At 45.2% G+C, this 22,210-nt stretch overlaps 2 protein-coding genes across 2 annotated transcripts in view; both read right to left on the bottom strand.

Annotated features, from left to right (window-relative positions):
- Positions 1-13,397, bottom strand: part of GCN1 (GCN1 activator of EIF2AK4) — a 61,150-nt gene extending 47,753 nt beyond the window's left edge. The window contains exons 1-14 of the mRNA XM_030582609.1: positions 13,380-13,397; positions 9,793-9,895; positions 7,372-7,435; positions 6,589-6,720; positions 4,820-4,928; positions 3,977-4,075; positions 3,754-3,888; positions 3,177-3,245; positions 2,981-3,089; positions 2,475-2,549; positions 1,709-1,837; positions 1,431-1,481; positions 864-962; positions 65-238 (exon numbers count right to left, since the gene is read on the bottom strand). Coding sequence (XP_030438469.1) covers positions 65-238; positions 864-962; positions 1,431-1,481; positions 1,709-1,837; positions 2,475-2,549; positions 2,981-3,089; positions 3,177-3,245; positions 3,754-3,888; positions 3,977-4,075; positions 4,820-4,928; positions 6,589-6,720; positions 7,372-7,435; positions 9,793-9,895; positions 13,380-13,397 — 1,366 coding nt within the window. The remainder of the gene's footprint in view (positions 1-64; positions 239-863; positions 963-1,430; positions 1,482-1,708; positions 1,838-2,474; positions 2,550-2,980; positions 3,090-3,176; positions 3,246-3,753; positions 3,889-3,976; positions 4,076-4,819; positions 4,929-6,588; positions 6,721-7,371; positions 7,436-9,792; positions 9,896-13,379) is intronic.
- Positions 13,398-15,151: 1,754 nt separating this feature from the next.
- RPLP0 (ribosomal protein lateral stalk subunit P0) lies at positions 15,152-21,486 on the bottom strand. The gene is made up of 8 exons (XM_030582975.1): positions 21,396-21,486; positions 20,738-20,843; positions 18,722-18,897; positions 18,540-18,627; positions 18,077-18,223; positions 17,031-17,216; positions 16,239-16,379; positions 15,152-15,386 (listed from the first exon to the last, which is right to left on the bottom strand). Exons 2-8 carry the CDS (start codon positions 20,789-20,791, stop codon positions 15,225-15,227), a joined length of 954 nt encoding a protein of 317 aa, XP_030438835.1. The 5' UTR covers positions 20,792-20,843; positions 21,396-21,486; the 3' UTR covers positions 15,152-15,224.
- Positions 21,487-22,210: the final 724 nt, after the last annotated feature.

Below are 22,210 nucleotides of genomic sequence, written 5' to 3'. Positions count from 1 at the left end.
AGCATGAGATTCAATTACCCTTCTGTTCCCCCGCATAACTAAGAGTTATGATCATAAAGATTACCTTTGAAAGAGGCTAGCATGCATTGCAGGTAGGCATGTCTCACAGCTGAAGTAGAGGTTTTAAGGCTGAAGGCTTTCTTTAACCACTCTACAAACTTCTTGGGAACTTCTGTGGTGAACCGATTACACCAAAGAGCAAGGACAGAGACAGCATGTACCAAAGTGCCTTCATGGACTGGGAAGAAATGCAGAGAAAGTCAACACAGCTATCTCAAACCCATGAATGCATTGACAAGGTAGCAGGTAAATGGGAAGATGCTGAGGACTGATGGAAAGGACATCCATTCAAACTGAACTTACATAGCATATTCTCTCTACAAGGCTGCTTTATCACTATAGAATGAGGGTCTACACCAGCAGTTCTCAAACTGTGGGTTAGGACCCTGTTTTAATGGGGTCGCCAGGGCTGGTATTAGACTTGCTGGGGCATGGGGCCAAAGCCAAAGCCTGAGCTCCACCACCTGGGGCCAAAGCCGAAGTCCAAGGGTTACAGCTCAGGTTACAGGCCCCCACACCTGGGGCAGAAGCTTTGGCTCTGGACCCCAGGCCAGGGCAGTGGGGCTCAGGTGGGCGAGTGCGGGCTTCAGTCCCCGCTCCTGGGAACATGTAATAATTTTTGTTGTCGGAAGGGAGGGTTGCAGTGCAATGAAGTTTGAGAACCCCTGGTGTACACAAAGGACTCCATAACTCAATAGCTGTGTATCAGAGTTATCTTCAGCTAAATATGCTCTGCACCGAAATCCAACTCTGGCTTGAATGAAGCTGGGCAGGATCCAGAACAAAGAAAACTGTGTCCTCACCTTCTTGTTGCAGGAAAGGGATGAAAAGTTCAGCCATGGTTCCACTCAGAGCTTGACTTGAAGATCCAGAAACCACATGATGACTAAAACTACCAATTCCTAAAATGACAAAACACTCCCTGGTTAGTGCCCTACTACAAGAGTTACTGCAAACCAAACAATGTAGGCTACAACCGACACCTCATAGCTCAATCCCATTCATCTCTGCCTGTCCAAATTTCTCTCCATCACTGCACCAATTCTGGATTTAGCCATCCTGCAGCTACAGAACCTGGTGAACCTCTCTCTAAATTTCAATCATTGCTGCACCCACCTAATCCTCCTCCTCCTTTGGCTACACATTTTAAAGCTTTCTGAATTTCCACTGGTCTCTAATGGCCACCAACAGCCATCAACCTACTTAAAGAGCAGAAGGCCATTAGCCTGCAGGCAATAATATGTACCATCACCCAAGATCTTCCAGCCATGGCTGGTTAAGACCACGACACTGACAACTCAAGTACTCATCTTTCCACTAAATCTGTTCCACTGTAGAATAAACCTATCTACTTTCTTCCAGTAGATTACCTGAAAGGACACTTATCTTCTGAGCCACAACCGTCAGTTTCCCCTCAGAACCTGTCAACAAAAAACACGGTGGCGAGAGAGTTGGTAGCAAGCAATCTAACTGGGCCAATTATTAAATCCACGAGAGAGACAGACTATTTTTTACCAGAAAACTGTTCAGCCTTCCATCTGACCCAGGCCATGCTGGCCCTATTCAGCTTTTACAGCAAGCAATGGAACACTCCTCAAAGCAAGCAAACTTCAGCTGATCTGCACTGACCGACTCATAAGTTACTTACCCCCCAGGATAGCAAACAAGTGTCTCCCCAGTGACTCCACAGCCGATGGATCACTGCATTGTCGAGCCAGATTCTTTAATGCCACTACTGCCTCATCCATCAGCTGTGGACTGTTGGATTTCAGTTGACCTAAAAATGCAATGTGCAAGCTATGAGTTACTCAAGAGCTATCCACATCTCCTCAACAGGGTGCGAAATCATCTTTGTGCAAACTATGCGGCCTGCCTTAGCTTCTGGCCAAGTGAGAATTTTCTCCCTTCCATTTTGGCAGGGCATATCATCAGTATTGTTACTATTAATGCCGCAGTTCTACAGCATTTTACAGACATTAACAAATTTACACTCCACTCCTCTGTGAGATTGGAATGATACTTCCCTATTTTACCGATGGAGATACCAAGGCACATGGAATTAAGTGCATTGCCCAGCATCCCAAATTAGTCTGTAGCAAGGCTGGAAACAGAAGCCAAGTCTTTTAATTCCCTGTTCCATGCCTTACCCCAAAAACCACTACTAAACCACTTTCCACAACAGGCCTCAGGCAGCCACAAGATAGCTAGAACTGAAACCTTAATTCTTTTCAGAAGTTTAATGTGCAATATTTCAATTCCATATCACAGTATCACCTCCCACCCACAATGACAAGGACATCTTCATAGTCAAGAATGGCACTAACAATATGGCAATCATAAACACATAGGCACAGTCAGAGCTGTAGGGAGTCCTGCTAAGAATCTGTCAACCCATCCAGAGATGATGCACTTACTGGCCAGTCCTTTCACAATGTCCAGAGCATACTGGCTGAGATCAAGGGTCACGGATGCTAGCAAGCAGGAGATTGCTGGGGACAGAAAAGAAGTTATGGTGTTAAACAACAACTGGCTTTTAGCGTGGCAGTAACCTCACGCAGTCCAAGCTCTCAGAGACCATTAGAGAGGAGTTGCTGCCATGAGAAGTGGAAAGAAAACCAAAGAAACTCCCTCCAATGGACAAATTTACTCAGAATTATTCTACACATTCAGCTCTGAAAGTCTGTTCCCCACAAGCAGTAGATACCACATACCCAGCCACTTGGGATCACATCACCAATGCGACCTCTCCACATCCACCCTATAGGAGCCAGCCAGCCTGCCACCTAGCTCTGTTCACAGGCAAAGAGTCTGCTTAAGCACAGTCCAATGGGTGGCATTCTCCTATTACCCACACCAACTCCTAAACTCCAAGGAACAACTCTTTATGCCTCCATCCCATGTTGCTTTAGAGAAGACTCACTTTCAATCACGTTCTCAGGGCTGCGCAGCAGGGATTTCTGCAGAGTTGGTAGGACCAGGTCCTTGAATTCAGAGTGAGTCACATATCGGAGGAGGGGGGCACAGTTATCCTGCAGAGAGAACATGGTCAGGCACCCAGCACAGCAGCAAACATTATACATGAGACAAAAGTATAAACAGTGCCATGTGTCTCTCACCAGCAAGTGCTTCTGAGGTTTTGTCTTACTCATCACAATGGTCTTCATGTAGAAATCCAGAAGGGCACTCTGAACAAGCAGAACATCTGTTACAGTCATGTCACAATCTGCTCACGCTCCCCGAACGCCAGCAGAGAGCGAAAGATCATGCCCCATCTTGTTTCCCCCAAAACACATAGCCCCATTCAAGTTGAATTTCAGTTCTATTATCACTCCTCCACACACAACTCCACTAGGAAGCATGGTTCTTTGCCCCAGCTGCCAGCCTGAACACAAAAAACCCATGGAGAGCTAGGTGCTCAGCTCTATTCTTGAAATCAGGATACAGAGATAGGGAAAGCAGGCGTCCTGGCTGTCTCCCTAAAAGCAAGAAATACACTGAAGAGCAGGGTGTGCCAATAGTCTCCCTAAATGCAAACTCAGGTCAGGATACCTGAGCTTTAATCAGCGCAATCTCGCTTTACTATCAGACTGACAGATATAAAGCACCAGCCTTGCTGTAACATTTCTGCCCCTTCCCAATGAAAATCATTCTGATTATTCTGGAGGAGAAAGAGGAGTCAGAGCTCTTATTTACCTTGTGTCTGTTAATAACATCCATCTCTTTCTGGCTTGTGCAGAATTGCACCAGAAACCCCAGCATTGCAGCATAGCTCTGGTTTGGTTCTAGACTGAGAATGACAGACAGATACTGATCCACCAGCCCTGGGTTCTGTTGAGAAGAACCATAAGATACATTAACTCAAGTGACACTAGAAAAGTCAGTGAATTAGGTCACACACTGTCAAACCGTATGTCACCTCTTTCCAAAGCCTGTTCAATTTCTTCACAGCTCCAGCCACTGCATGCTTGTGAGAACCTCCCAGAACTTCTAATAGAAGCAAACACTGGACTTCCACCTGCCAAGAGAAATAGGAAGAGATACATTTACACACTTACCACTTGAGAAATAGAAATAGATAACGTTACTCTAACTCTGAGTAAGGCTTCTAGGATCTTCATTAACAACTTCCACATCACAAATGACTTTAAACAGGATTTCAAATATATGTTCATGTGAGCATTGTAAAGAGAACAGCAGTTTCACACCTCCAATTGGTACTGTGTTCCAATAAGAAATAAGGTCTTTGTTGGAACAAGGTCCACAAGACAGACCAACCAATAAAGAGAAAAAGTGAAAAGCTTCTTTACACCACCCCAAATGCGGTATAATTGGCAATATGCTTAGGAGACACCCAGGATGAGACCAACCCAGGATACTGCAGTTTGGGATTCAGCTGCATTACTAACAGATCTGGGGAAATATCCAACAATTTTGTTGCAGTTCCAGACAGAAGTGTACAGAGCCAGCTTGCCTGGCTCTAGTCAAGGCTATTAATATCAATACCTCCTGACTCTTTTACCAGAATAAGGGAGACCAAAAAACTATACAAAGTGTATAGGGTAAACAAAGGGAAGAGAGAGGCCCTATGAAGGTGGGTTTTAATGTACCACCAGCTGTTACAATCACCACTACCAAGCCCACAGTCACATTCAGGATTCCTCACATTGCCACATTAGCCTGGAAATACACGACAATACTTCAAAGCCTCTTCCTTGTCCCTGAGGGGCAAGATACCTTTCCAGAGCACCAAAATACCTACCAGCTTTTTCCATGTTTCTCCTTCTCTCTTGTCACGTGTTGGGAAGACTATGCGCACAAGCAAACAAATCCAGGAGAGAGCCAGCAAAGCTGCAGATCCACTGCTCTTACTGTCACAGAAAGGGGAAAGGGAGTGAGTCTATAGTTCCAGAGATATTGCTCAGCATTAACAACCCAGGACACGTATATTATTATGCCCAAACTGGAATTTGTCACCTTGTTAGTGAAGCATCTTCACTGAAGAAAAACAGCCGAAGTCTCAGATTTTAAATCAATTCTCAGCACCACTAATTAGCACGTTTTAAAGATTCAGAATCCTCTGAACAACACATCAGAAGGCCAAACCTTGCCTTCTGGGGATGTCAAACCACAATTTGAGAAAGATCCGTAAGGCCAGTAGAGAAGGGAGAGGCAAACATTTTGCAAGCTCAATCCCTGGGCTGCAAGTAACCCAGCTCTCTCATCAGCTGCTCTCTTCTATAGGCTGACTGGACTGCATTGTCTCAGATTTCTGAATGACTACTCACTTATCCTTCACCCTCAGCCACTTTGGCACAACACACTTATTTCCGATTTGTGCCAGATCTATTTCCTAGCTCTGTTGTAATCCTCAGCTCTCTCCCAAGATGATGGCAGAAGATGGATCCTTCAAATGCCTGTCAGAGCTCTAATAATCATACCCCCATTTGACCTCTCTCTCCTTCAAGGTACAATGTCATAGCCAACATCCTTACAGACAATAACAGGATCAGAGTCCCTTAAGAACCAGCTGCTACCAGACAATAACTAGAGGAGTAAATACTACATTACATGGATAAATCCAGATTGGACATTTTTTCTAAAGGACATACTCTAATTCAAATCCTTAGTTATTGGGCTTGATGCAGGAATCACCAGGTAAAGTTTTGTGGTCTGTGTTATGCTGGAGGTCATGCTCAATCATAATGGTCACTTCTGGCTTTCTGGACCTATTCCCTAACTGGGATCTCTGGTTGCTACTGGAATAGAACAGCAATAAAGTGTTTTAGAAATGAATCTCAAGAACACACCACAGCAGGGGTAACCATTTTTTTTTTCCCAAGGTCCAAATATCTTGGTCAAGGTCCAGACTCCAGAGAAAAATAACACAAAACCAATAACAATACTAGTAATAATAAGTAAATAAAAAAATGTCGCCGTTTGTTCTAAAGCATCTGGTAGCCCAGATTTGGCCCACAGTCCACCTATTGACTAACCTTGCAGCACAGAATCAACCCAAAGCAGATTAAGTTACCAAAACTAAGAATATCTATAATAATGTTCAGCTGTTTAATTTCAAGACAAGTGTCCCTTTCCTGGTCATTCTTTGATAAAGCAGCTTAAAACAAGTTGTCTTGTATTTGAAGGCTACTGAAAGGAAACTGTAATCCAGCCCAACCCTGCTATCTGAATTTCACTAGAACTAAGCCTCTCCCTTCCCAATGGGCATTCAGTGTGCTGCGTCTGCATAAAGAAGTACTAGCTGCAGTACTCTCCATTCAGCGTCTAAAACAGGCTTCAGCTGAAGTTTCTGAGTCACCCTCTTGGAAATGATGTTGCTTCTATGGCAAGATGGTTGACATGGTAAATGAGAATAAAATACGAACCATCAACTTTCCCTAATTCTGCCTGGAAAAGTAAGAGTTACCCCCTCTCAGTGGTAAAGCTTCCACTCTGGATGCAAGAGCCTGACTGGCAGTATTTCATGAAATGGTTTCATGCACAGCAACAGGAATAGCAGTCAGCCCTCACCTTGGAACTCCAGCCTTGCCACTGATCCCTAAAGACTGCAGGGATTGCAGAAGGCTCTTTGCTGTTGCTTCTGGCTGGGACTCTGCAAGCTGTTGGAGAGCTGACTGCAGGGCTCTGCGGGATGCTGCGTCTCTACAGGGAAAAGGAAACATTTTCTGTTTCTGTTACAAATCATGTCAGTGTTTCAGATATTAAATTCTAGATTCCACAAAGAGGGCTCTGCTTCCTATCATCATCAGTCTGGCCAACAGCCATTATATCTTTCCCTTTCCAACAGGTGAAGAAGGATCTACATCATCTACACGCAGTGCAGAATGATCCATTCCCTACCTCAACAGACAGTCTGACCTGACCAGAGGAACACCACAACAACTGTCATCCTATGACACAAGATTAACAATTAATTCTGACAGGCCCAAAAGGGGGTTTCAACCACTTCTTTACTACAGACCACAGTTTAAATCTAACCCAAAATTGCTCAGTTACAGCCTGATCCTGCAACTCCCAGACTTCTGCAAGGGCAAAGGGATGCACTCATGCACAGTGATTTGCAGGATCAAGATCTTAATTTGTTTTTAATTTGAAAAGATGAATTTTTGTTATTTGAGGTTGTAAAACTTGTTTTTCTACAGATTCTGAACGTTCGGCCTACATTACTGGACAGCACTCTTATGACAAATCTCACTATATACTACACTCCACATCAACGCTATTTCCATATGGAAGATACTACAGTCAAGTTCAGCTACCAGATATGCAGCCTTCCCAGCCCCACATACTCACCTGTAACGATGCAGGGTGAGGCAGAATAGTTTGCAAAGCCCTTTAACCGCACTCTCTGGCAGATCTGCAATAAATTGGTTTCCAAAGTGTTTATTTGGGAATCATCAGTAAGGCCCCAATCTTGCAAACATGCAAATGCTTCCTTTTACTACTGTGAGTAGCCCCACTGATTCTACAGAAACTATTTATGGCACTTAAGTTAAGCATGTGCATTAGTGTTTGCAGGATCAGGGCACAAGGCTGATTGACTGTCATGACAAAATAAATAAATGGGAATCAGAATTTCAATTTTTAGAAGTTGGAAAAAAATCAGAGCACACAATACTTTAGTATTAAATTGTATGTCATAGGAGATTATGAGAAAAGTCAAAGAAATATCTTTTAAAAAAACACAAAACCCTCTCATTTTCAATCATTAAATGCATTTTAAATTATTTAAGAGCATTTGAAAAACCCATACTCTGCTACTCTGGACAGATATAAACCTACATTTGCAGTAATGATTCACGGAGGAGTCTTATTTAGTAAAGACTGGCCAGGATGATAAAAAGCATGATTTTAAACAAAAAACCCTAAAAGCCATGGCTGTGACATACAACCTTGGGACCTGATCTAGAATCCACAGACACAAAGGAAGTCTTTCTACCAACTTCAACGAGCTTTGGATCAGACCCTTAATCATTTGTAGACAGCTAATTAAAAATTCTAGGATTGCTTTGTAATCAAGAAGCATAATATAAGATCCAGCCTCCTACATGAAATATGGTAACACTAGTTTGAGTGAAACCAGCTGGACATCAGCATCAAACACGGCTCCCTCCGCATCTCAGTGTCCACAAATATTTTGAGTACCTGCTGAAGGATTTAACCTTTATATTTTCATTCCTCCTCCCCTTTTCTTATGTCTACGCTGAACAAGATACAAAAATCGTTGCTGCATGTTTCCTCATCACACTCTTAGTTACCTTCTTCCAAATGTAGAGAATAAATTTTCACTATGGTCAGACTCAGTGGGGGAAGTTAGGCCACAAGGCAGACCCAGATGAATAATCAGCTATAGGCTGCTTGCTCTTAGATCAGGAGCATTTTGGAAATTATTTATTCACCTTTCAGAAGAGGCATGCTATCATGCCCAGTAATACTATCATCACATTTACAGAACACCTTTCACCTTGAAGGATCCAGTGAACTTCATGTAAAAAGGAAATATTTCAGTCAACACTGAAAAACAGTCACCTCTGGGGTGGTTCACAGAAGCTGTTTAAAAGTACATACCACCACACAACATGTTAAAACAAAATGGAAAAACTAAATTTAAATGACTCCTGAAATTTCATCTAAGCAAAATTTATTTGATATCACAAAAACTTACCAACACCTCTACAATGGGAATATGTAATAATAATCAGGAATTCCATTTTACATCTTCATTTCTCATCTGAGATACCTGTTTTAGGCTTTGCTGGAGCCCTAGGCATAATTAACAGTGTAAACCAAAGGCTATGAACCAGAGCAGCCTGGCCTTGGCAAAATAGCAGCACACCAAATAAACACATTCCTGACCTAAGAAGATGGTACAGTGTTCTAAAGTAACAGCGTAAAGACATTTCCAGGAGATGGTACAGGAACACAGACCTCTCATAAGAGAAGGATGGGATGACAAGATAATGGATGGGGATGTTTTGTTTGAACTAGCAGGCACAAGGTACAGGACAGTAACAACAAAAAAATGTGTGTGCAATACATAACTTGTTTGTATCCATGCATAAAAAAGGAAGGCATAGGAGGGGCAACTTTGTACTTGCGAGGGGACTGCATTCTGGTGTGCTCACTGAGCGGCTGCCTTGTTACAGGCATACATGTGTTAATGTACCTGTAGCTCCTATGTTAGTTCTGTGCTTTGTCACCAATAAAGCTGGCCAAGTGCCTTTGCCGCTGAACTGAGCCTTTAGTCTTTCCTTATGAATAACATTGAGGTCTGCTGGTGTTTAGAGATGTTTAGGAGGAGAGGGGCAGAACAGAAAAATGGGGCAAAATCTCCAGGACCAGCAAGCCATGCTAAAGGATACACGAACATCACTTGTGTATACATACAGACACAGACATTCAATTGTTAGAACTGCTCATAAGAAAAAGCACATACTCCAATGCCTACAGTCCTATGCTCTCAAAAAAAGGGCCACAAATTTCACAGGTCTTTTAAAATGAAGTGCACTTCAGGGATTCCCAAACTGTGGTAAATGGACCACTGATGGTACATGAGCTTGATGTTTCATCCATTCACTCCATGATTTTTTCAGAAGGTGGTATATGAAGCAATGAAGTTTGAGAGCCACTGCTTTAGCATATACCTAAACCCATTCCACACACACTGTGAAAGAAATAGCATACAAATGCTTTAAATAGATGAAATACAAGTACCTTGCCCAGTAACACATCTTCCCAGTTCATTAAGTATCTCTCTTCGCTCCTTCACACTGGCTGTGGTCACTTTTACAGCAAACCTCTTCAGTGTGTCAGAAACCTAAAACAGCCATTCATATAAAAAAAGTTATCACTCTCTTGTCACCATCAACATATGGATGCCAAACCTAGAACAAACAGAAACACCGGAAAGGGAGAATGTGCCCTTTTGCAGACAGCCAACTCCTCTTACTGACTGACTGTTGTGGTTAGACACAATCATCCAAACCACCATGGTACTTGGCAAGCCAACAACTCCTGCCTGTATCCATGAAAAGAATTATCAGTGTCTCATACAAGGTGAAGGTCCTCTATTTGTTTGATAATTCAAAATCTCTTTCACATATACAGTAGGATGACCTTCCTCTGATTTTCAACCTGCTTATGTGGTACTGTATCCTCACTAATATACAGTACCATTAGACTCCAATTACCCTTTTATAAAGTGGACAGACTATATTTACAATGCAATGTGTCTCATGTGAATCACTCAAGGAACCAGTAAAATCAATTGCCTAGTACTTATGACCTTTAAAGGCTGAAGAATATGCACCAGAATAGAACGCAGACCTTTTGCTTTCCAGTGGTGCACTTTAGCCCCTAGATTGCACTCACTCACCCACTTAAGGGGAGCTTCCACCATGAGACAGTCTATGCTGCAGGCTTAATTTCATATATTGAGTGTTTCACTTATGATTTAATACTGTCAATTGTTATGAAATTATGTAAGAGGAATAACAAGTGAAAGGTTTCTCATTGTACCTTAACAGACACCTGTTACATGTTCATGGAGTTTGTGTGGGTTAGTCTCCTTTTAAACTGAAATGTCTATCACGTTTAAAAAGTCACATCTTATTTATAAAAAACTCTTTCCTATGTTACCACACAAGTGGAAATTAGATTGTTAATTTTTTGTTTCAGTAATTTACTTTTCACCATTTATGCTGTCTGTTTACTTTTTATACCTAACCCAGCTTCAGAAGTGGAACTAGCCCACCTAATTTCACTTTGGTGTATAATCGGTTTAATTTTTCAGTTTTTATGCACTAGCACTGTTTTGTGATGTCTGGACTGAAAACATTGCAGGAGAATGTTTAAATCCCAATCCCAGTAATAATCTTTCCTTAATTTTAATATGTATTAAAACATTATTAAAGCTTTGTAAAACATGTATGAAAAAATAATTTGTTCTAGGCTAACAGTAGGGCTTGGCAGATCTGGTGGCAAGTAGCGACTGATAAAGTGTCAACTTCCTGCATCTGCAGACAGCCTGAAACAGTAGATGTATGAGAACCACCTAAATATAAAATCCCAACCCCAGCACGCAGACTGAACAGTCCTCAGATGCTTCATGTACAGTACTCCAGCTTCAAAGCTGGAACAGCCTCCATACTGCCTGTATCTCCACAACATAGGTGGAGATGCCCTGATCCAATATCCAAAGACCTTCCTATATTGGGGCACACAGGGAGCACAACTGAACTGTGCCCTGCAGTCAAATGAACACATGCATCCCCTCCACGGACTCCCCAAATCCTGATCCATCTCCTCCAAAACAGAGCTTCACTGGGTTTGTAATAAAAGGTCCCTTGCTATGCATGGAAATGGCAGGATTTGCTCTTGAGTAGTATGAACTGCCTCCATTCATCTCAATGAAACTTTTGTCTGTGTGCAAGAAACCCCTCAAAATTGCTGATTGGAATTTCCAGGTAATTCCTACCTCTCCTTTCCTCCAACTCAGCCATCCTAATCCCTGTTCCTCTCTCCAAGGACGGGCAAAAAGTAGGGTAAATCTGGCTAGCTAGCTGCAGAATTTGTTGAGAGATGGTAGTCATCAATATTAACTGTTCATCAGCCTACCAATTAAGGTACGAACATGTGAGAAATTATTTTAAAGAAAACTTTCCATTGTTAAAGACAAATCCAAGATATCTAGTAGGTACTGATGCTGAAGGGCCCTATATAAGTGTGACAGCCATTTACAAGGAATACACCTCAGTTTTCAGACACTTGGGATAATTTTAAATCTGCATTATATTCCAGTGGTTCCCAATTGATCCACTAACTTATGGAATGGGCAGTTTTTACCATTCATGCAACTTCAGTGATGAGGAGTCATTGTGCAAAGGTTTCATGCGTCACTGTTTATCCTTTTTATTAATATTTATATAGACATACATGTGTTAGTAAATTATATAATGACAAAAGTTCCATGAATCACTCAAGTCCAAACATATACATATCAAGCCAGATAAGACCTGACTTTGGAGGGGCTCTCTGAAGCAACCTCCATAAAACAGTGGAAAGTGTATCACAAGCATATAGAAAAGAGAGGAAAATATTGTAACAAATCAGCTAAGAACTGCATGGTTGTCACTCTTCTGTACATCACAGCTATTTATAATTTCACTGCAATATGAGGGACAGAACTCACTTTCCTGCTCCTAAAGCCTAACCCATACTACTTGATAAATCTTCATCTGCTGTTAGACATAATAGGATCAATTCTAACACATAACGGAGCAGTTCCAATTCCACCTAAAAAATAACTCAGCATGCAAGTTTTATTGCAATATCCTATGTGATTAAATTGGAATACATTTTTATTACGTACATAATTGTTTTCAATGTATTAGGAGCAGCCTTTTTTTGCCATTAAATGGACATTTACTGATTTTTTTTAAAACCTACTCATATTCCAAGTAGCACTCTCAAGACCAGATAAACTGGAAAGCCAGAGAAAATATTTATCAATATTTTTCACTTTATATTTTTGATAGGTCTTTCCATATAGTCAGTTTCACTGGCTTCCTTACAGAAGCAGTCAACTTCCTCTACTGTTCCTGCGCAGGTTTTAGAAGACAGCAAAAAGATTTGTTTAAAAGATACAACAACGTGACTGCAGAACCACAAAAACTGACAAAGGATCTCAGGGGCTGGGATGGTGCCCAGAGCTGATTGTTTCAGCTTGGTAGGGACCTTTTTAACGCTGATGTTAAACCCTGGGCCAGCCCCGACCTCCGCCTGAGCCTGGCCCAGCAGGAGAGAAAGGCTCATCCCGCCGGCTCAGACAGCTCCCATCCCCCACGAACACAGAGGACGCGACAGTCACGCTCTACGAACGCCTCCCGTCCCGTGCCCCGCGCAGGGCGAGGCGCCGCGGCTGCTCCGATCTCCTGCGCGGCCAGGCCGGACTCCGCGGCAGGGCCGGTCTCGCACCACGACACGAGGCTGCCGAGAGCTTGGCGCGGCCTGTCACGGGCCGGAAAGGGGACAGGGCCGCGCTCGGCCGGGCTGGCTACTCGGGAGGAGCCGGGGGGCAAGTTAGGTGTCGCCGCCCGGCGAGGGACGGGACTGACGCGACTGCCACGTCCCTTCTCCCCGGGACAGAGGCCGGATCCCGGGAGGAGCCGCCGCCGCCTCCCCGTGACGCGGCCGCCTGAGAGGGGCCAAACTAAGGAGCCGGGCCGCGGAGCCCCCCCCGCGGGAGCGGCTCCCGCTGAGCCGCCTGCACCCCACTGCAGGGCCCAGCCCCCCGCACTCACCTGCGTGTCGGCCGCCATCGCGCCGGTCTGACCCCGGAAGCACTACGAGGTTCAGTTCCGGGTCACGCGCAGACCCGGCCAGGAGGTGGGGCTCGTGGCTATAGTGATACCTGGAGGTCGGGGCCTGAGCGAGACTGGGTCCTGTGGCGGCCACGGGGAGACCTCAGGAGCTGGTCATTTCCCTGAGACAGCCCCCCCCAGCTGCAGCGCCGGGCACACAGAGCAGCCGGCCTGGGAGGGGTTTGACCAGGGCAGCCACTCCCTGCCCTTGATGTTTCCTCCACTATCCACGGGGATGCTGCTAGTCACTTGTCTCGGAAACCGGGCACCGCTCTTCACGGCCTGACAAAGGCAGATGTTGACTTTGTAGCAATACGAGCCCTGTTCAATTGCTGGGGTAGAGTTGCACCTAGTGATAGATCCGGGTCCGTCGTGCGAGGTGCCCTCAGTGCTAACATAAAAGGCAGTCCAGTGCTGCAAGTTTAATCCCATTTTCGCAGCGCCTGGGTGGTCAGGTCTTTTTGCAGAAGGGTGCAATGTCTTGCATAGAATCACCGAGGGAGGCAGATTTTTGGATTAGGAAGCAGCTTATTTTAACAGCACAGGGAACACGCTGGAAATTGCTTGTCCTAAAATGACACAACACTTGGAAAATGGAGTTTCCCAAATAGCAAGTGTAGGTTAGGCCAGTAAGGAACAATTACTTTAACCTAGTATCAAAACTCAAGTGCATAAAAGTTATGCTCCTAAATTCACATTCAGACCCATATGTGGATCATTTTTCAGAAGTGATCACCCATAATTCTCATTGAATTAAAAGGAGTGTTCTACCACCCTGAAAATCAGATCTGTTTGTTTTGGCTTAACATTTTGGCTTGGGTCTTACATGAAAACTCAGCTGGTCCACAGCAGCAACCACAGCAGCTCATTTTTCATAAAACACGGGACACAACTGGCCTAACTTGGCAGCAAATCAAAAACACTGTTGAATTGCTAAATCTTACAGCATAATCTGAAGCTCTCCAGAGCAATCAAGTTCCAGAAGATGGGGTGACACCTGCAGTAACATTTCCAAAGTGGCAACAGGCAGCCTAGTAAACCTCATAAGACCTGGTCTCTAAACTGATCCACTCATCACTTGCTTATCTAACTTAACCATGCACTTAGTTTTCATTGTGTATTCAGTAATGTACAGCTCCTCAGGGCAAGGACCCTGTTTATTTGCCTGTAGTTATCAGTGATTCATTGAGCACATTTGCTGTGCCTCATGGCTCCAGCAGAGACTCAGGCTAGCCCCTTAAACTCAGACCCAGGGGGTTTTGTTAGATTGAGAGCCTGAGCTGCCACCTGAGACACAGCGTCCACACTGCTATTTTCAGTACATTAGCTCAAGTCCTGCTAGCCTAAGGGCTTGTATACACAACTGAATATAGCATCCATAGGTGGAGTGATTCTGGAATATCTCTTGCACTTTAAATTCACACCTTATTTTAATTCACATTAACAGTCCAGTATAGCCAAGGCAGAAGTGCATTAAGTGACATGACTAGTATTTGACATGTGTGGAGCCTCTTGCTCTCAGCTGCAGGGGAAGTTATTTCAAGGTTTCTCAAAATTATTTTATGGCTGTTTTAGTAAGTGTTTATGACCGAAGGCAAGATCAAAAAAACTACATCTTTAGGATCAAAATCCATATATTAAGTTTCACACCAGTGGAAAGTTCATGCATGATGATTCCTCCTCTCCCACCTCCCCAAGATAAACACACAACAGAGGGTGTAAAATAGCACTTTATTTCTCTAATTAAACCAGTTGAAGAAGTGGTTAGTCAGTGTGTGGCAGGGGTTAGTCAAAAAGACCGAATCCCATGTCCTCGTCAGACTCCTCTGATTCCTCCTTTACTTCCTCTTTGGCTGGAGCAGCAGCAGCGGTGGCGGCAGCAGGAGCTGCAGCTGCCACAGGGGCAGCAGCCACAAAGGCTGAGGGATCAGCTAGGAAGGCCTTTACCTGTAAGAGGAGAAAAGCATATAGTAATTTCAGGGAACAAACAGGTCACAATTTACATCTATCCTATTGCCAGACTGAAAACAGATGGCATAATTAGTAGGTCTCCACAGGAATTAAGAGCAGGGAGCACACCCTTTGCAACCCCCAAAGGCCATGCGAGCAACTTGCCAGCAACCTAAGGGATGGATTATACCAACAAACTGAAGACAACCAGCAGAGCACAGCAACGTTGCCTTATCATATGAGAAGAGGACTGGGATGCTCGCAGAAGGCACACTCTCCACCCTCCTTGCCAGTAAGCTGCTCCCAGGATTGAGGGGTAAAGAGGAAGAACTGCACCTCCACAAAGCAAGGAATTCCCCTTGGCTGCAATGCAGTTATATGCACTTCACACTGTTCAAGGCCTCTTTTCAGTGCAGCTCTCTAACATACAACCTTCTAGATCTTTAAGGGCTCATGCTCAAAGACTAGTTTGTGAACCTTAAGTCAGCGCACAATCTATTTCAGTCTGTCTAGCTCAGGGGTCAGCAACCTTTGAGAAGTGGTGTGCCAAGTCTTCATTTATTCATTCTAATTTAAGGTTTCGCGTGCCAGTAATACATTTTAACATTTATAGAAGTTCTTTTTCTGCAAGTCTATAATACATAACTAAACTATTGTTGTATGTAAAGTAAATAAGGCTTTTAAAATGTTTAAGAAGCTTCATTTAAAATTAAATTAAATTAAAACGCAGAGCCCCCTGGACGGGTGGTCAGGACCCGAGCAGTGTGAGTGCCACTAAAAATCAGCTTGCGTGCCGCCTTCGGCACCCATTCCATAGGTTGCCTAACCCTGGTCTAGCTCATACCCTACCTTTTCAGCAAATGGGAAGGTGTACTCAGTCTCCACAGCCACAGCTAGGACTCGCTTATACCCATTGATGATGGAGTGAGGCACAGAAGCGATGGTTGGGTAGCCAATTTGCAGACAAACACTAGCTACATTACGAACGCCCTGGGGAAGAGGGAAAGAAAAACTCATGTTCCAAGCATTCAGCTCTGAGAATTACATTGCAAGTAAACACAACCATCCATAACAATATGTGCAAACATAATAAAGGGTATTACAGGTGAGAGAATTGCCTGGTTCTGGCAAAGGAGACAAACAAGAGGCAGCCTTAACCACATACCTTTAACACTTGTTACAAGGTGTTTCCAGATTTTGTATTCTCTGCATTTCACACATAACTGATAGCCAACATAATGGAACATCGCTCCCAGTAGAAAACACATCCATGTTGCAAATCAAAATTTCCAGCATTCAGGGATGCATGATACAACCCACCAAGACAACTACTGTCTGGCAAAGCCATGATTCGCACTACCCCTATTTTCCAAAGGTGATAGGGAACATCAAAACACCTTGGGAAAATTGGGGTGCTGTAGCAGGCTGACACACACTTGCATCTGGATCTCCCAACTCTGGAGTACAATGAAATACCACAGACCAGTTTTTAAAGCACCATGCCAGGCCAATAACCTTGTTATTCAGGACTAGAGCTGTAAAAATCACTTTTAGAATTCAGTGCTAGTCTCATTCACAGTTCAAAAATAACTACATGGAATACAGTACACATGGCATACAGCACAGGCAAGCATCTCTTACTTCCAGAAAGCGTCTGTGCAGAGTCTCCTCGGTGATGTCCAGCACTTCAGGATTGTAAATGCTGCCGTTGTCAAACACTTGCTGGATAATCAGCCCAAAGGAGAATGGGGAAATATTCAACATGTTCAGCAAGGTCGCTTCGCTGGCTCCCACTTTATCTCCAGTCTTGATCAGCTGCACATCACTCTGAGTCAAAGAGGGAAAAGTGAGCAACAAACTGCTACAGGGAAACTCAGGCACAGAGTCGCAACAAGGTTCAACTTCATATTACAAACATAGATGAGACTGAAGGAGTTAGACCCACAAATGATTCTGTATCAAAACATGTCCAAAGTTTAGCTGAGCAATCTGTGTGAAGTATGAGAAGCAGCCCACCCAGCATATAGCACATTTCAAAGCAAGGTCCATAATTATGACACGTGCAAATGGAATCAGCTACACGTAACACATATATCATCTAGACCTAGGCTGTCCCATTAGACACTCAAACCAGAGTTTCTCATACCCAGAGTACTGTGCCCAGCTAGAAGGAACTAAACCCTTCTCCACAGGAGTCAAACTAGACATCTGGCTTTGAAGATTACTTAAGGTAGAGCAGTAACACCACTGCAATTAACATTATGTCATTAATATTTATACTTTCCATTCCTCACAGAGCACCAGGAAATATTAAAATAATCTTTTTTCAAAAAGAGGACTCCCTGAACAGTTTCAAGGAAGGTGGGATTTTGAAAGGCTTATCAGTGAGTATCGATCCATTTTTGACAAAACTGCCCGCACAGATTCATTACTCTGCTATTTTGCTCTTAAGATGCTTTAGAAACATGCCTCCAAAGTCCTCAATAGAAGGTGGGATTGATCTTGTGCCATGGAAAGCAGCACAAGACATGGGGATGTAGGGATGAACCAGCTACAGATCTGTAGTCCTAACTTCAGTGGAATTGCCAAACTGTCCAACCAGGGCCATCCAGTATATAGGAGTAGCTAGAAAGCTGTGAATGACCTTTCACTTGCTAGTAGCACACTGAACTTTGCTCTGCACTCACCAGGATTTCAATGGTACCCCTGGAGATCTTCGTGGTGATGCCCAAAGCCTGGAAGAAGGAGGTCTTCTCGGGACCCAAACCAGTGTTCTGGGCTGGCACAGTGACATCACAAGGGGCAATGGCACCAGCTCGAGCAGCAGCTGGCACCTAACATGACAGTGCAAGAAGAGAAAGCAAAATAATGCTTGGCTTTCAGACAGTACTGAATAGACACTAATTCATCCTCACAGCACTTCTGCGAAATCGGCATCTCCCAATTATTCACATGGGGAAACTCAGGTCACAGCAAGTCAGTGGCAGCGCTTGGAGTACAACACTGTAAATGCCTGGTTCCCAGTTCTTGCTCCCTTCTAAAATCATACATCTAGAGAATGTTCAGGGTTACATTGTCTCCTTCCTTCAGATCAGGCCCCAAGACCTCCCTGAGTAGACAAGCTATAACAATAATGTCCTCCTCCCTTACCTTGTTTGCCAACAGCATGTCCCTGATCTCAGTCAGATCCTCCTTGGTGAACACAAAGCCTACATTCCCACGGATATGAGGCAACAGCCTGCAGGAAAGACAGCACCATTCAGTTTCACTCCTCCAGAGAACATACAGTCTTCCTCAGGAAGCAGAGTGTGGAATCACAGTATTTTACTCACTTTTCCAAAGCAGGGTTATTCTCCAGATGACCACGGATAGCCTTGCGCATCATGGTGTTCTTCCCCATCAGCACAACAGCCTTCCCACGCAGGGACATGCGGATCTGCTGCATCTGTTTGGATCCTACATTGTCTGCTCCCACGATGAAGCATTTTGGATAATCATCCAGCAGTTGCTATGGAAAGAACAAATGAGTTTTACAAAGAAACCTAGACCAGGGTATAGAGTAACATTAGGTCCCATTTAGGCACCTTAACTAAATGGCCAGATTCCATAAGTCCTTAGCACCCAGTAACTCTGTTTAGGTGCATAAATGGGAGCTACTGTGTGCTAAGCTGAGAAATCTGACCCAATGTTACCAACCAGAACCTCTCCAAAAGCAACAAAAAAACTCTGTCACCTGACATTGGTACACATTCCAGTTAGCAACAGTATGTGCACTAATCGAACTGCCCCACTATCTGCCACTCTGGGGGTACTTCCCCCTTTCCCCCTCAAGTCTCCAAACCAACCCTGACATGGACAATTTTCAGTCTCTTTAGGTTGCCAGGGAGCCATTGCTTAAAACATATGGTTATAAGGCTGCCAATCCGATGCTACAGAAAATGCAGAGCACAATTCTTTCTGAAAAAAATTACATACCAGCAGCTCTCTGATGACCCTCAGAGAGGAAATAAAGAAGTCTCAAAGCACATTTAAGGGAGATAAACATGCTAAATGAGTTGCATTTAAACCCTCCAAATAAAGCACAGTCAGGACATACCAGGAGCTTAGCTGAGATGTGATGTTTATGCCTGTAAAAATGTTAATGCAATCTCTCTGAAAGGATCCCTCTTAAAGAGTCAACAACTTGGTAATGCTCTCCATTAAGGAGCTTGGATGTGTGGCTCTTCTGCAGATGCTACTTTTGCTTACTCGGTTACCGTGAACAGTATCTCACTGCTACGCAACACATTGAGGCATTAAAAACACAAATTATATTCAACTAGGAAGCAGCACTAACATTTACAAGGCTCTTCTGAATGATTTATTTGTGATTGCAGTGGACTCTGTTCTTAGTAACATGGTTTAGTTCTTTCCAGATCCAGGTGTTCTGGGTATCTTACTCAGGCTTCCCAATTGTTTTTAAAATGTTCAAAAACCTGCCAATGGCTGGTATATTCATTGTAAGAGAGACAACAGCTGTGCAAGTGTCCATGTAAAAGCTCACTTGAAGGAGCTTACTGAAAACCCTTCTGATAAAATTTGGATATAACATCTAGAAGAGTCTTCAGAGTCTCGTAACAGCAGCCACTAGTGGGAAATGTGGCACACCAGGCTCTAGATAAAAAGTACCCAAACTGGGGAGGGGGGGGAGGATATGGGACACACACAGGTTTAGGGGAGCGCAGCTGTTGCCTGGGCCAGCTCCCAGAGGGGGTGAGGAGGTAGCACTACCCAGATCCACACCTAGCCTGGTCCTGTCTGCCGGAGCTCCACTCCTGCCCTCAAATGAGGCCCTCCTGCCCCTGTCCGTGTTCCCCCACCCCCAGTCCTGCTCTGGCAGGGGGAGAAGCAGACAGGGTAAGAGGGGTTGCATGACCATGAAAAGTTTGGGGACCACTGTTCTAAATCCTGCTGTAATTGGGCAAAAACTGAGTAGCACAATCAGCAACTTCACAGGAGCCAGAGGGCTTCACCTCATTGATATACAATGGAGCAAATTGCTACAACAGCCATTAATCACAGCACTGTAGTCCCAGCATAGCTTGCTCCTGCTTGATCAGGTAACCTCTGCAAACTGCAGCTCTGTATTAACCATGAGGCTGGCTCCTGCCTTACTGCCTAACACCCCCCGCCCCCCCATTAAGTCTGTGGCTCCAAATGTGCCACCACGGATTTCTAGTGCATTAGGATTAACCTAGGGGTGCGCTGGCAGGTGTAGTAGAGAATGGCCAGGGCAGGCTGAACCATGTGTGACAAGAGTCCATCCCGGCCGCAGCCCATCTAAAAGACAGCCCAAGGGAGACACTTACAATGATTTTCAGGAAATAGTTGGACTTCCACGTAGCCCTGTCTTCCCTGGGCATCTCGACGGTGCTTCCAAGGATTGCCACAAAGGGTTTAAAGACCAGCTGTTCCCTACAAGAGACACGGTTGGGAAACCAGGGTTCAGCCAGAGCACGGCAACCCCATCCTCTCCCCTGGCCTCCCACCCCCGCCTGAAAAGGGGACGCCGCATCCTGGCCCGGCCTCCCAAACGATATAGCGGGGCTTAAAGTGGAGAGTTTCCGGGTTGTATCAAATGGAACCAGCCTGGGACTCCCGCGGGGCACTGAGGAATCTACAGTCTGTGTGTCCCCGGCATCCGAGGCCCCTGTTCCCGCCAACCCCGCGCTGAGGGGAGGGGGCGGGTGTCCCTCATGGGTTCCCGTAGAGGAGACGAAGAGGCCCCTCGGGCACTGGGATCCCGGAGCGATGAGCACAGCGCAGCCCCGTGTCCCTGCCGCGGTGCTGAGCCGGCCCCGCGTGGCCAGGCTCCAGGCCTAGCGACACCCAGAGCCGCGGCGGGGCCCAGCCAGCCGGGAAGCCCCGGGGTAAGGCCGACCCGCCCGGATCCCCATAATCTCCTCCCCGGCCGGGGGCTGAGTGCGGTCGAGTCCCCCGCCGGCCGCCATCACTCTGGACACCCACCTCCCACGAGAGCTCCGGGGAAAAAAAGGGAGCGCGCCCGCCTTCTCGCTGTTCTTATACTCCGAGCCACAGCCAATCAGCGACTGGTAACCTCCGGCCCTGCTCAATCTATTGGATAGTGGTGGACGTCAATCCAAGTGACTAGACGAGTCCCTCCCTCCTATTGGACAGAAATCCTGTCATTCACAAGGCTGACGACTGAAGGTGCTGTCGTTTAGAGGAGCAGTAGCAGCACAAAGAAAGCTGACTCCTGCTAGGGCTCCTCCTGCTGGATGATAGCTATTCGCGCCCTCCCACGGCATACTGGGAGACTGGGCTGGAGCCGCAGGGTCACCTGCAACCTCCCCCGCCATGGAGCCAGTGTTGTGACATCATCTCTGACATCCTTCTGATGCCTGGCAGGCCTGAGGCCAGAAAGGGGAGTTCATTCCATCTGCCAAACATAACCCTGCTGTGCCTCAGGGCTGCTCTAACTTACACTCTGCCACCTGAGCTGCTCAGATCACAACAGCATCGGGGCCACTGTGGACACACTCCCTATTTCCCTGCAGAGGGACAATGAAGATGGGGCTGACCTCGGACTGATATCACCAGCTCTCATGAGTTTTTCACAAGTGAAAGGATTTCAGACAGGCCAGGAGCTTGTCTGGAGCTGACCCAAGATGCTCCAACTGCCTTGCGAAGGTCAGCCCTGCCAAAAGCTGGCAGAGTCTCCCCACCATACCCAGATCTCACAAGAAGGGAGGGTGAAGAAACGAGTAAAGAGCCCAGCTGTGCTGGCCTGGGGGGTGGGGGGAGTGTGAAAACCCCGAGGA

This window comes from Gopherus evgoodei, chromosome 13 (genome assembly GCF_007399415.2).
Source record: "Gopherus evgoodei ecotype Sinaloan lineage chromosome 13, rGopEvg1_v1.p, whole genome shotgun sequence".
NCBI lineage: Eukaryota > Metazoa > Chordata > Testudines > Testudinidae > Gopherus > Gopherus evgoodei.
Note: the sequence above shows the minus strand (reverse complement) of the source record. Positions and strands in the feature narration are given on the sequence as shown.

Bases quoted from the DNA above. Each gene is read 5' to 3' on its own strand.
- RPLP0 (XM_030582975.1), bottom strand. From the start codon at position 20,791: ATGCCCAGGGAAGACAGGGCTACGTGGAAGTCCAACTATTTCCTGAAA. The intron at 18,224-18,539 runs GTAAGGGAGGAG...CTGTCATGTTAG, and splicing joins ACATGCTGTTGGCAAACAAG to GTGCCAGCTGCTGCTCGAGC. The intron at 17,217-18,076 runs GTGAGTGCAGAG...TCTTTGACTCAG, and splicing joins GGGGTACCATTGAAATCCTG to AGTGATGTGCAGCTGATCAA.